Source organism: Mchenga conophoros, linkage group LG8 (assembly GCF_057382185.1).
Source record: "Mchenga conophoros isolate Kocher_MC1m ecotype Shallow Benthic linkage group LG8, M_conophoros_male_GT1.1, whole genome shotgun sequence".
In the NCBI taxonomy this organism is placed as follows: domain Eukaryota; kingdom Metazoa; phylum Chordata; class Actinopteri; order Cichliformes; family Cichlidae; genus Mchenga; species Mchenga conophoros.
In genome coordinates, this window is record NC_140533.1 from 20,931,147 (window position 1) to 20,945,889 (window position 14,743).

At 39.5% G+C, this 14,743-nt stretch overlaps 1 protein-coding gene across 1 annotated transcript in view; it reads right to left on the bottom strand.

Moving 5' to 3' along the window:
- Positions 1 to 14,743, bottom strand: part of adam12a (ADAM metallopeptidase domain 12a) — a 79,609-nt gene that overhangs the window by 48,834 nt on the left and 16,032 nt on the right. Inside the window, exon 3 of the mRNA XM_085284885.1 lies at positions 11,621 to 11,694. Coding sequence (XP_085141011.1) covers positions 11,621 to 11,694 — 74 coding nt within the window. The remainder of the gene's footprint in view (positions 1 to 11,620; positions 11,695 to 14,743) is intronic.

The following is a 14,743-nucleotide window of genomic DNA, read 5'->3' on the forward strand; positions in this document are numbered from 1 at the left end:
ATGTGGTAATTTGTGTGCATGCGTCCATGTGTGCGTGCGAGTGTGTCATTTCACATCCAGGCATAGCTGCAGATTGCGCTCGTGTTCCACACACAGCAGGCTCATGGCTTATAGATCATGCAACACATTCTTTTCCTTCAACACTATCAGCAAACCACAACACTTTCTGCCCGATTTCTAAAAACTACTTATGCAGAGCATCCTGCATTGGAAAAATCATGAATGAATTATAGAACTTTAATGTTTTTCCTAAAAACTCCTCTGAAACAAAATTGTCAAAAAGGAGCCAATAACAGCAAATTACAGCCAGCTGCATTCACTGGAACTACATTTTACCACAGGAACAGTTCCCATAATAGTTCTTTTCAATTAGATCTACAGGTTATACAAAATTAAAAAAGGACAAAGCTGCTAGAAAATGTGTTTTCCACAATATTGTGTGCACCACAAACAAAATTTAAGATTAGCTGTTTCGTGTTAAAACGGAAACAACTATGTAACAGACTGATATTGCAAAATCTGGACTAGAAAAATGAGCAAGAAAATCAAAAAAGTTGTAAAATCTTTTTCTTTTCTTTTTTTTTGAGTGAAACACCCCTTTAGAGATTTTGCAATCCATGTCCTTTTGTGTTTTGCAAAACCAGGAAATGATAAACAGATGGAGATGGATGCAGTTTAATTTATATTCCCTTCTGTGAATATATTCAAGTGTAAACAAAAGGCTTTATGTGCAGTTCCAAAACAATTAACTGTGAAACAGACTTTTGTCTGTTGTCTACATCATTTATTACTTGGCTTTTTCTTCTGATTATTATGTGGGTAAAGACCAAGAATAAGAGGAGATACCGTGGAGAGGTGAATACAAAGTCATTTTCAGGATGGGTCAAACAAACAGACTAGCTTTGAGCATTCCCATCATTTCCAATGTTTTGCAGGGAACTGGCCCAAGGCACAAAGCTCATGCATCTATATTCACTGCAACCTTGTGCTTTGACTAATGAGCGACAAGGGAACTTCAAACAATCAAGCCTATCATTCTTTTCACAAGGTAAATGCACACAGAAAATAGGAGCATTTCATTTAATTAAGCCTGTCGGTACTTGTACAACCACATACTTTTCGTGCCTTTATCCTCTGCCGTGCATTCCCTTAAGGGAAATCAAACAATTAAGACCTGAATACAAATGTACTCTCCCTCCCATCCTGTTTTTCACCCCTCTGATATCTGTCAATGAGAGAGATGTCTTCACTCTGTCTAGAAAAAGTGATGTATTAAAGTGGGTTTGCTTATACACTGTGACCCTGGGGTCCTTTGCAAGATTAAAGCTACAAAATTAAAGTTAGAAGAGCGAATAAGCAACTGAATTATCAGCAATCTTTGCCAAAAGGTGTGGTCTTATTTTATGTCCATTTTATTAAGCGATCTTACGTACAGATACGTATTCATTTATCTTTAAATGGACAGTTCGCATCAAAATCCAATTATTTATCAAAGTATTTTCCCTCTGGCCTCTGGTGCTATTTATCCATCAAAGTTGTTTTGGTGTGGCTTGTTCAGTTTTGGAGACAGCGCTTGCCTTGTAGGGCTCATAGTACCTATTACACATTTAGAAAAATCAGCAGCAATGACGCCAGAGGTCATTACTAAAGAAAATCTTCAAATCTTGCTGCCAGCAGTTTCACGTAGGAATTATTTTCTTTCCATACACAAACCAAAGGAAGTGTGCAGATAGCTAACATTACAGCTTATCTGAGGGTCAGCACCATTAATGTTGTACATCCTGTCATGCTGTCAGTCTCTTGTCACAGGCAGATGGACGCTTCCTTCTGCAAAGTCACACAGTTGGTGCAGAAAAAAGAAAAAAGAAAAAAGAAAAAGTTGTTTTCTGCAGCGAATACTGATAAAAGACTTTATTGTGTCTCAAAATCATTTTACCCCGTTTGTAAGGTTGGTTACTGATTTTCCAATAACGCCTTACTGAATCATCCATGGTCCATTGATCATTGGGGGAATAATACTCCTGTATTTCAGGTGACGCACGCAGGAAGTGGAACATAATTGGCTCTAAGACACTGTCTGCAAACATCCCATCACGGAGCAGAGCTTTCAGATGAAGCACACAGCTGGGATTCATTCATTTTTACAACATCAATGACCCATTAGGCACAAAGAAAGGGAAAGTATACCAGATCTGCCACCACACAAATCACTCATTTATTACATTTTAATCGCATTTGGAGGAAAATCAATCACAGGAGCAGGGCCAGTCAGACTCATAGAAACTATGAGGTCATGATTGAGACACTAAAATTATTTTTTTTTTAAATGTTTCATAATTTATTAATTAATTTAACTTGGTTTTGTGTGAAGTTTGCATGATGTTACCTTTCGCATTCATTTCTCCAAATCCATTGTTTTAACTTGCTGACTGTTGCTTAACTGCAAAAAAAAAAAAAATTGCAGGGAAAAAATATAAAGGATGTTCTCTCAGTGTCCTCGATGATATTTCCCGTCATTAGTCAGCAAGTGTAGTTTCCTGCTTAACCCTATATGAATTTACAACCTGCCTTTGACCCCTTTTCTCAGAAACGCTGCTGATGATTTGAAGGAAACTGTGTCATGGAGTCCAGCTTTGATTTCATTGGGTCCCTGCACCCCAAAGCAGTCCACAGCCTCTTTATCAAACCCTAGCAGCTCCTATTGTTATTGGCAGCTCACTTCTCAGTGCTTGAGGGATTGGGTGAGAGTGAGTGAGGAGGAGTACAGGGGCCAACCAAAGGAGACCCTATCGTGTCCCATACGCCAACAGGGAGTTATCAGAGAGACAGGAAGGCTGGTACAAAAGACGAGGGGGAATTGCCTTCACAACCTATCTGGCAAAGCAAGAACACCAGAGATCTCCATTTCATTCACACATCCTCCCCATACTTTCTTTAACTCCCTGTGTGTCCACCACAACAACCTGGAGTCATACTGTTAATGACGAGTGGGATGTGAAGCCAAAAGCATCTGCTTTTTGCATGACGTGTAGAGAGGGGTTTGCTATTTGCTCCATGTCCTTGACTTTCTTTGCACCATTTCCTTTTATCACTAAGCTAAATTTAGTGATAAAAGAGCTATCTGAGCTCTAACTCCTACACAGGTTTCCCACTGCTACTTGTGTAGTCTTGAAGTTTTAAATGAGTCAAAAAAAAAAAAAAAACAGGACTGGAGAACATAAAAAAAAAAAACTAAACTAAACAAATTACCACAAGTTTCTCAATAGACACGCTACCTTGTAGGGCAAGGAAGAGAAACTGCTGCTGGTATTTTTCACTGCTAGTCAACTGGAACAAATGCTGTTTTTGCTTTTCATTCAGCATTCATTTTTCACAAGGACTCTGCTCTGTCTAAACATGTGCAAGGCAGCAGAAGGGGGTGAAAAAAAAACCCTGGATCAGCTAAAGGAGACGGCCAAAATCCAACCGTCTGACTGATGACCACACGTGGCATCTTCGCTCAGCCAGTGACCCCATACACAAGCAAGACTGGTCAAAGGAAGGTCATTGGACTGTGAGAACGGAGAGAACAGGATGGAGGATGAAGTAAGGAAATACAGTGAGCATTCCCACCCAGCTGACATTAACTCACACTGTAAAACCAGCAAATCTGTTTGTCTGTCAGGAGGAGGATGGAAGCCAGGACTATGACTCTCGGGTTGCATATCTTCATGGTCAGCAGCCACAAAGGTCAAAAACTTTGGCTGCTTTTGTTTGTTCTCTTTGGCACCCCTGAGCCTTGAGAAAATTAGATTTCACTAGAATTTATGAAGACAGTTTGCTTAAGTAGGTGAAAGGGAAAAGCTGTGAAGCAGAGGTAGAAAGAAAAACAGATAATTAGAGGCCAAGAGAAGAAAACAAACAAAAAAAGATAGATGCATAGATGAAGAAACCTGGAAAAGTAAGACTAAAGCTAGCTTTTGTACTAAAAAAATCCTCCAATTGTGCTCTAATAATACTCTATTTTTTGCATATTGCGAATTCTGTAATCAAAGATATTTCTAATGATTTCTGGCTGTTAAGATTCACATGACTGCATCTTACACATTTGCAAACACTACCAATGTGGCATTAACTAAACATTTTCAATGTGTGACAGTCATGGTGACAATGTATGATCAAGTGAATAAAGAGCCCAGGCAGACAGACCTAGAGACCACCGGTCACGAGGGAAAAATTAGGATTCCCCAATAAGTTGTAAGTGGCTACTTAAGGATGATAACAGTCGCAGAAGGTTAGGTCACTGGATATTTTGCATCTTATTTTTTAAATATATGTTCTTCAGAAAATATATGAACTAAACTAGACCTGAACACATTAACAATAGGTGTCAGTAAATCTTCCATTTTCAACACCATTTAAGTATGAAATGATCTTAAATGCTAACCTTGTTAACCTGGGCATCTGTCTAAATGTTAAGAGTTGCCCAATAGCCATATTAGCCAACTGTAAATAAAATAATAACATCCTGCACATCTGCAACATTAATATAAAGTGATAATACAACATCATTTGTGTCTACAAAGTGGTAATAGTCCTAGATTATTGCCGGATTTTTACCTTTACAGAGAGATCATCTTAACCCTGGAGAACCCATGGGGTCAAATTTGACCCCATGGTTTCCCTAGAAAACCAATGGGGTCGGCTCTGACCCCATGGGTTCTCCAGGGTTAATTGTCATATTACCTATTGGTGCCATTTAAGCCTTCAGTACATTTGTGACATGAAGTTTATGTGCAAGTTCAGTAAGAAAGATTTGCATTCACTGGTTCTCTCGCATTCCTGAGTGTTCAGGCTGATCTAATCTTTACATCGCTTCCACTTTCCCATACTGTCAAACTCAATTCTGCCGCGATCACTCTGGCCAAGTCATTTACTTGCCCGTCTTCTGCAACTCATTCAACCTCAGTTCTGCCTTCCAGACTTTGATTCGTGTGGCCCCCTTCATATCCTGATCAGCTGGAGAGTCATGCCTCCACCTGCTTCATCTCCGCCACCGCCAGCATCTAAACTCTAGGGGGTCCTGTCCTACTTCTTATCATTGTTGGAGTCCAATCTGCTATATAGCTTTATCTGAGTTTAATCACCAAATAATTTATTGCTCAAATGCTGAACTTTAATAAATTAATCAAAACAAAAATGTAACTATGCTGTTCAATAATGCAAGACGTAAAAACTAATATATGCTAATATATCTGATGAAGCTATGGTGCTGTTAAACAGGGCTGAAATTTGATTAAGCTGATACTCAGGGGACGTGATTTTTCATCACATATTCACAAGATGGATGGAGAACTGAAAGTAGAAGACACCTGAGATGTGCTGAAAATTACATTATACTTTCTTAAATGTTAGAATGCAATTGCATATAGGTGTGAAAATAAAACACGTGGCCTAGTCTATATTTAACAATCCCTTTTGTTCATTCATTTTTATTTAATCTTATCCTGAAAGATGCACTGGAGTCTGTTTGAAATGACAGGCTGGCATTTACAGGTAAAATCGAACAGGTTATTGTTAAGACTTTCAATTCATGGATTAGCTGCAAAAGAGTCATACAAAACACAGGATCAGGGCTGTCTAGTATTTTACAATTCATGTATTTCCAAAACCCTGAGCACTACACACAAGCAGCATTCAGAAAATCTTTGCTCCTTTGTACGGGATGGCGACTAGTTAAAAGAAACCAAGTTTTTATTTTTAAGAAATGCTCCCCATCCATCATCTGCAATCACCAAGAGACACCAAACCAGATTGGTCCGAATTTAAAAGTAGAGGCATCTTTATTATTTGCAGGAGCTTCTATAAGTTCTTTAAGGAGGAGTGACGGCTTGTTCGCCAGAGAGAAACTGCTACTTTCAGAAGGTTTCAGCTGGCTGTGTACTTGATGGTGAGAGGAGGGGGGCTAAGGAATAGATCTACCAGCTGGAGCCTTGAGACCCCTGTGGTCTATCTGGAAAAATGCTCCGGGTTTAGAGCAAAGGACTGAAAACGTCCCTCACAACTTAGAAAAGTGTCCTTTGCTATTGTGAATTTTTGTTTTGACATTTCAAAATCACAGCGCTAAACGGTCTACATGTAGAGTTGAACCTTGATAACTGAAACTCCAATTATTCCAATTCCAGGGGGAAAACTACAGTATATCAGACACAAATGACATCTTAAAACAGAGCAAATATCAGCCTTTATTTAGATGTCATGTACATTTTAGTAAGAAAAAAAAGGTGACAAAGAAACTCGAGAGGAACAAGGTTGCATTTGGTGAATGGTCCCAGTTCTTGTTGCACCTTGAGCTTTGAAGTGAGCTTACAGACCGGAGTGAAAGGTTTCAAGATCACCAAAACACACATATACAGAAATAATCATAACAAAAGCCAGTTTCATTTTCTTTTTCCCATTCTGAAAGAAGAAACAAGCTTTTCTAAGACCTTTCAAGTGTAACTTTCTAATTAATTAGGAACATTGAGTCCAAGTTATTAATTACAGCTCTGAGCTTGAAAATAATTGGAGCTTCTGAGAAGGTAATTCAAAAGAGGGAAGCTCCTTCCAAAAAATTCCATTTTGAAGGAAGTAGTTAAAAGGTGCAGGCTCTGGAAAAGATGAGCCTATTTCCAAGGCTTGTCTTTGAAACTAATGAATCACAATGTATCATGGCCTTGCAGCCGCAAGGGTAACAAGAAAGGTACAAAGGCTAGTTAAGCTTCAGTGCATCCTTCGCTGAGAAAAAGGTTTCCTGGTTCTGAATGAATTTTAGACTATAGTGTGTTTGTGTGTTTCAGTGATAAAAGAAAGCTCATGTATATTTCTGTCTATACATGAGACACATTCTTTCAAAAAAAATACATTTACTGGATCTATGCAGCATTAACAGGAGGGAAGATGTATTTAGGTATCGCCTAATGAAATTAAATTCCACCTTACTTTTTCACACTTTTGTACCGTAGGTAGCAATAGGGAGAAATTTAATAGGTTTTCAGTATAAGTGCTGCTCAAGAAAACTGGTTATCACTGGGTTTCAATCACTGGTTGTTGGCTTAGCGGGACACAGTCTTTTACAATTAGATCAAATCGTCACCTGAGCAAATGCACAGTTCGTTACGCACACAAAACACTTCAGCAGACAGACAGCAAGTTAAATGCACATAAAGATCAAATCTAAAGTCAATCAAGTCACGGATGAAAATTCATCGCCGTTCACTGGCGTTGGAATCGTCATCGCCGCTGATGATGTCGCCCGATTTCATTGGCTAAAAATAGGTTTTCTTGTTCATCCCTGAGATGATCATTCAGGGTGATGCATTAAAGACTTAGGCCAGCATAGTTTAGGATTATTCTTTCAACCTTTACCAGGGGGGAATAAAAAAAATACAGTGTAGGAGCTGACTATAGTTACCCATTCATCTGTGCTGCAGTGAAATACAAACTGCCAAATATTGCATCAATCATTAAAAAAAAGAAAAATCACCTTTAAGAAAAAAGTTGTCATGGAGAAAAAAAAAAAAGAGTATATCTGCAAGGTGCACTCAGAAACATTATCGTTAAGATGTCGTTATTTCACACATTCTAGTCTTGTATAAATCATAATGAGAAAAAAAATAATCCATGTCGTTTCATGTATATACTGGTGAAAGATTTAATGCTCTCTTTGTCTCAATCTTAGCTCTATAGCAAGAGCGACGATTTGATACACATGAGCATCTTTGGTTTTGATGTTCCTTAAACAATCTGTGTGTGGCTTAGACGAGAACAATAACACTTATGCAGAGTCTTTAGCCTTTTGTTTGTTCAGCTCCCCAGGAGAGACCCATTCCTAACCATGTTTTCAGTGAGACATGAGAATGTCTTCGTTGAGAGAAGCAACAGGTCACAGGCCAGCAGTGGTCCAGTCCAAGACATGGAATCAAATAACATCTTAACGTCCAATACGCAAACTAGGACAAACTGTGTCTGGACTCTGTCTCTTTTGTTTTGCCAAGCACCAGAGTGATAGAAGAAGTTTGCAGCCAGGAAACATTTCCTGTCTGCCCTCTGTCCAGGGAAAGGGCCAGTTTTAGGATTGTGGATCTGCATCGATGTGTGCTCCGTTGTGATTGTTTGTCTGACAACACAAAAGACTCCAGAAGATGAATAGCAAACCTCCAAGCACATTATGCTCAAGGCTATAAGCCATGATGAGCAGCGAGAAACCTCAAGCGAAAGCAACCAAAAACATTCTCCACCCAGCTGATGAGCCCCAGGCTTTCTTTCAGTCTCTTGCAGTCCATTTAGAAAGGGAAATATGGATGGAGAGCATGCTGCCTGCTTAGCTTGGGACTCATCTTGATATGCCTGGAGGCTTCACATTCAAAGGCACAAAGCAGCAAGAGCTGCTATAACAGCTTGACCAGAAGTGGTTCAATACGCTGAGGTCAAAGCTCAGTAACTGTCACAACTAGACTAAATGTGCATAAGCCTCTCTCACCCAGCAAAGGCAAGAATCTGAATGAATGCTTCAAACAGTGACAAAGGAAATGAGAACAGAGAGTATATGCAATAGTAATGAGATATATACAGTAGTATATGCTGTGCATTCTGTTTACTTTCCCTCTGAGTATTGCCACAGCCTGTAATTAAGGTCTTTAACCTTCTAGTAATAAGAAACAAAGACAACACCAAGTCTCATTTTGACTGTCTCCTATTAACAAAACCGATCCAAGAAGACGAGTCTAGGATGCCTAGTGGCATCTCAACAGCCAACCTCTTTGCAGTAAATGAAACAATGTGTTGCTTCATCATGTTCAACTGGAGCTTTTAGAGTCAGAAAATGTGGAATGATGTACACCCACCGGGCAAATAGTGCGATCACTTAAGCTTGCAGTGCGATACTCATCTGCTGAATATGCATTTCACATAAAAACAGATTATTTTTCACAGGTGGGAAATGTAAATCATGTTCAACATCTGTATTGTAGGGACTTTAATTTGTCTGCAGCGGGGGATGTTTAAAATGTCTTACCACTGCTAATATTATTTTAGATGGAATCCCTCTGCAAGCAATACCTGCTGGATGTTTCAGTGACTTGATCCACATAAAAATTTATTTGATGTGCATACATCCAAAAGCATAATCTAAATCAAATAGGTAGCAGTCTGGAGCTTATTTCATTCTGCTTTCATTTCTTTTTTACTTTACATATTTTAGTTCAACAGTGCGCTCGGGCAGCAAGTTTTTGAACTGCAGTTAAAAGTGCAAGTTCACACATTGACACACGTTGACATTTTGCTCCAGGCGGCAAGCGCCCTTTCCATCCTGACAACAGGCTGCTTTGTGAGTGTGTCCGGGGATGTTGTAGGAATATCTGAAGTCGGTGTCTCGTGCTTCCGCAGCCCTTAATGCCAAAGAGCAGACACCAAAGCATTTTCCGTACCGCCGCGCACAACACATTTCAAGAATCACGAAGAGTTTTCATCATGTTGCAGGCTTTCCAAATGTCATCAGTGCCACAGACACTACGCAACTCACCATCACAGAAACACCAGAGATCCTCTTAAATATTGACTGAAACTAATACAGTAATTGAAAATGACAAGGTGCCAGTTACAGCTGCATTTTTTAACTATACACCAGAGTTGTTACCGTACCGTTGGCTCAGTTGTGTCTAAAGGTTTGGGTTCCTGGGCTAACACCTTAAAAAAAAAGGATGAAGATATACGTTATATGTTTTTAATCTTTAAGTGAAAAACAACCCGGTAATAGTTGCAAAAATGTGTTTTTTTGACTTAAGTTTTGCAACACGTATTTAAAAAATGTGAAAGAAAATGCATTTGAAGAACTTTGTGAAAAAGGCAGCAACCGCTACTCTGTCACACAGATCACGTTCACCTATCATTACGGCTGAACTGATCACATTCAGCCGTGCAGTGAAACCTCAATCATGTTTTGTAGCCAGCAATATTTATTAACAGATTTCTGAAAAAGAAAAGAAACCCCAAAAATAAATAGAGAAATCTGGGTGCTTAATTCAAATCTCTTCATCCTGGAACATTTTTTTCCCTACCTCTACAGATGTCGGCTGTGTTTGAACAACTGGGTTTCATCAGCGACGTAGAGCCAGTCTGCCAGCAACCTCAGACAAGAACCTTCACTAAAAGTCAGCACAGCAGGTTCTGTTCTCGCTGTCGACACCGACCAAAGCCAACACACTTATCAACACGTCTCTTTCAACTCATGTCCTTTGTGTGTGTTTTGTCTTGTCAAACATATATGGCATTAAGTAGCTATTTTTTTGATGAAGTATTATTTTGACTTGCGACAGAACACTCACTGATAGTAATTAAACCTTTTTCTCGAGACTTGCTGCAAGCGTTGACAGTACATTGTGACAGATTGGTATTTGGAAAGCACAGAGGTTTGTTTGACTAAAGTGATTCCATCATGCTCAAGCTCATTAGAAAGATCTAGATTGCACCTCTCCATCATCCCTGTTTGTTCCTCTTGGCTATGGCTTTGAAACTAACACAGGACTTTACATTTCAAGCCACAGGACAATGATGGCAGTCATACCGAATGAAAATCAGATGGGCGATGTATGAGAACGTAAGGTGTTTCCACTGCTGCTGGTTGTGGGAAAAGCTTTGTTTCCATTTTAAAATGAAATATAGCGGAAGAAAATCTGACAATCTGAAAGACAGCTTTGCAAAATCCCCACATGTGCAAAGCATGAATATTCAACAGGAAAAAAAAACCGAGTGTGATTTCCAATAAAAAAATATTTTCAGCGCAGGCAGCCATAAAAATTGCTGTAGCTAGTGTTGAAAGCTTTGTCCCACAGTTTGCAGGTGGAATTTACATATATTAAGTCTGGAAAACAAGTGAGATTCATGGCTAACGATGGTATAAAAACCCTTTCACACTCTCTCTCAGCTTCCCTCGCCCGCTTTCTCTCCATCACACAGACAGCTCTGCTTGTTCCTGGTTGCTCATGTGTGGCAGCAGGCTGGATGGAAAACATATTGCTCCATCAATCACGCCCCATCCTTCTCAGCAGTACGCTCAACTCCGACTGTCTGAGGCCACATTGAATGAGTCCTTCTGTAAAAATGCAAAGATGACAAATATTCCTCCTAACACTTCCACAGCTACATCTCTGTCAAAATCTATCTCCGCCAATGACCTCATCTCTTTCAAATGATGTTACTCCTCCTCGCCAGTCCCTTAACTGACATCATGTTGACAGTATCTTAATACGCAGAGCGCTGGGTGTCTGCGGTGTTCAAACAAAGCCTCCTTCTCCCCCGTCTTATGCCAATAGATCAAATGAAAAGATAGAGGGAGAAGAAGGAAGAAGACGTCGGTTTTCATCAGTCTGGCTGATGCTTCCAGGAATTTCTATCTTTCAAGTCTTTGTTTCAGCACACAAAAAGACTCGAGCACAGAGAGCCCTGGCATGCCCACACCACAGCGCAAAGAGACACTTCCTCCCTCTTGTTCTTTGGATAGATCCCCAGTTGTAGCCCCTGGGCACCGCATATGCCACCTATTTGTACTCCAGAAACCACGCAGTTGTAAGCTAAAGGCATGTATGAAAAGAGGGACACTTACTCATTTTTCTCTAGAGCCAGGAGCAGCTGTTCACTTTCCACTTCAATCAGGAGCTTCAGTGATGCTGGGTGGCTCTGAAGAGACAACAAGCAGGAGAGGAGATAGGAAAAATTAATTCTGGACTCTCACACACAGATTTTTGATTGAGGGAAGACTTGTTGTGACACTTGTTGCTGTTCGAATGCCGCAGCATTAGTTAGAAAATAGCTGTGTGGCAGTATAATGAAAAAAAACCAACCCCAAAACACTAGAAACTTTACTCCAATCAGAATGAAACTTTGACTGAACCACCCAGCACTGTGAGAAAGGATGCAATTTTCAATTGATCAGAGGAGTCGGAAATCCTTACGAAGCTACTTTGTATCTTAGAACAAGAGCTGAGAGGATTAGCGTTATGCTTCTATTGCATTTGACATTAATCCTGCAGAAACCCATGAGTGTTCACACCCAATGAGTTACAACACCGTGCGTCTCTGTTAGAGTCAGATGAAGGGTCATATATATCACTTCTGTCAGTCACGCTGTGCAACAAACGTGCCTTCCTGTCTTCCCTCCGCCCCACACATGCGTGCACACACACACACACACAACCTCTCTCTTTTAGTGTGATACCCTCACTCATACACACAAGCACAAAAAAAGAGAAATCCTCCTCTGCCTCACATTTTCCAAATTGCCAGGGCAACAACAAGCACACACAAACACATTTGACGCATGCAGCTCAATCTGGGTCAACTGCAGCAAAGAGCACTTCTCTGGGTTAAGTCATCCATCACCCCCCATGAAGAAGAATGTCTAGTGGATCATAAGAGGATGTGGAAGCAGAACACTTAAGGTTTCAGGCAGTAATATTGTCTGTGGGACTAAACCTTCCGCTATTTTCTGCAAACACATTTTTCCAAACACATGGTTAGGCTTACACTATATAATGGGTACAACCATCATTGTCTTCAGATGAATTACAGATGATGCAGAGGATATTTGGATTTGTTACTAGGCAGTTGCACTTAAATTCGCCTTCATGGCGAGTGTTCATTAAGAAATATTGTGGCACCTTGATCGTTTGGTTAAGACAAAACAAAATAATGCACAAATGAATTCAGTCAATAACACAACCTGGAAGCTTAGCTCAGCTTTGTGCTTTTATGTCTGCTTGCAGCCACGTACTTTGTTTGTATAGTCTAGGATTATATCAACAAACTGAGCCAAGGAGCCCACATTTCAAACACTTCATCGATGTTCCAGCGGGTCATTTAGCGCTTTCTTCCATTCTCAGATGCTGAATTCGAACAGCTGGCTGTGCTTGAAATATTAACATAAAGAAATGATTATGATTATGCTGACTGTATGTGATCCAATTCATTTAAATATATTTTACCTGACTGCTGTTCCTGATCTGTTAGTAAGTGATCTGGTTTTTTTTGTTTTTTGTTTTTTTTAAATTCACTTCAGATTGCATCGAATTTAAATGACTCCTACACTGAGACTATCTGTTAAATACACAAGCAATGTTACTTGTCAGATTACATTAATAGGAGATGAAAAAAAAAAACTGTCAAGATAGTTAGGCTAGCCAAAAAAAAAAAAAGAATATCATATTCAGTTGTGTTTCATAGTCAGTTTTGCAGAGACTTGGTTGGAGATCCAGCAGCGAGGCCCTGGGCCATGCACTGACAGGCTATGTCATCTTACTAGCCCCCAGGATTAGAACAACCAAACCTAGCACACAGATAGGTCTTAGGCCACCGAAGGTTCTTATCTATATCAGATATTATTAGGTCAGCCATGTTGCCTTGCAGTCACCTAGCAACAGGCTAAAATGACGTTCCATACACTTATACTTAAAAAGAAAAAAATCAGTTTTACGTCGTTACAATACCATCTCATTTATATCTACAAAAATCTGTTTAAGGCTAAAATAACTCATTTTACTATATAAACAACTCTGGCCACCCCAAGTTTTTACTTTTCTCAATCTGATTAAGTGTACTAGTTTCCCAACAACACAAACCTGCTAAACAATACTAAGCAATACTGTAGCATGGGTACTAGTGAACTTACCTCTGAACATAGATTACTGCAGAAAAGATACCTGTGCTAATTTAGTTTCCAGATCAATTTGATTCAAATTTGAATCATTTTGAATTTGATATGATACTGTTAATAATATTCTGCAGCACATGCAGAGTATGCATCATAGCTCCAGATAAGTATTCAACATAGCATTTCTACACATATCAGTTTACTACAGAAAGCATAAATCATTGCAATCAGCATACAATAACACGAAAAATACTAGGTTCAATATTACTGGCCACCTGAAATACAGATTTTTTTTTATTGAGCGTTAACAGAAACAACTGCTGTGCAATGATGTGCTTTAACTTTGGAATGCTCAAACCTTGTAACAACAAGTTACAAATGAGCGTTATCTTCCACTTTACACACGGTATAAAAACTCAAACCAGGGTTTGGAGCTGTCACTTAAGTGAGCATGCCAAAACCAAAAGAAATCAGTTTAGATTTCGTAAAAAGAATTGTTGACGCTCACAAAGCAGAAGATAAATATACTAAGTTATCACAGTGTTTTCAAGTGTCAAGAACTGGAGTGAAAAGTATGATCAAGAAATTGAAAGAAAGCCACAAGCCTGGCAGAGGTAGTAAGAGGTTGGCAGTGAAAGATTTCAATGACTCTGGAAAGAAAAATAGTGAGATATGTGACTAAAGACCCCAGAACAACTGCCAAGACACTAGTGAATGACTTCAGGAGTTTTAGTCTCAAAGTAGACAATCACAAGAACACTGCACAAGAATAGACTGAGCTTGCAGACTGAGGAAAAACACAACACCACTTCTGCAGAAGAGATCCTTTCAAGGCAGACTGAAGTATGCTAAGGACATTCTGAAGAAAAAAATATGCATATTTGAAGCATGTTCTTTGGTCAGGTGAGACGAAACTAGAGCTCTTTGGCCATAGAAATGCTGATTATGTTTGGAGAAGAGGAGTACAACTAGAAGAATAGTCCCCAAAGTGAAACATGGTGGTAGAAGTATTATACTGTGAGGATGCTACAGTGCATCTGGAACTGGGAATCTCTTCAAGGTGTAAGGAATCATGAAGAA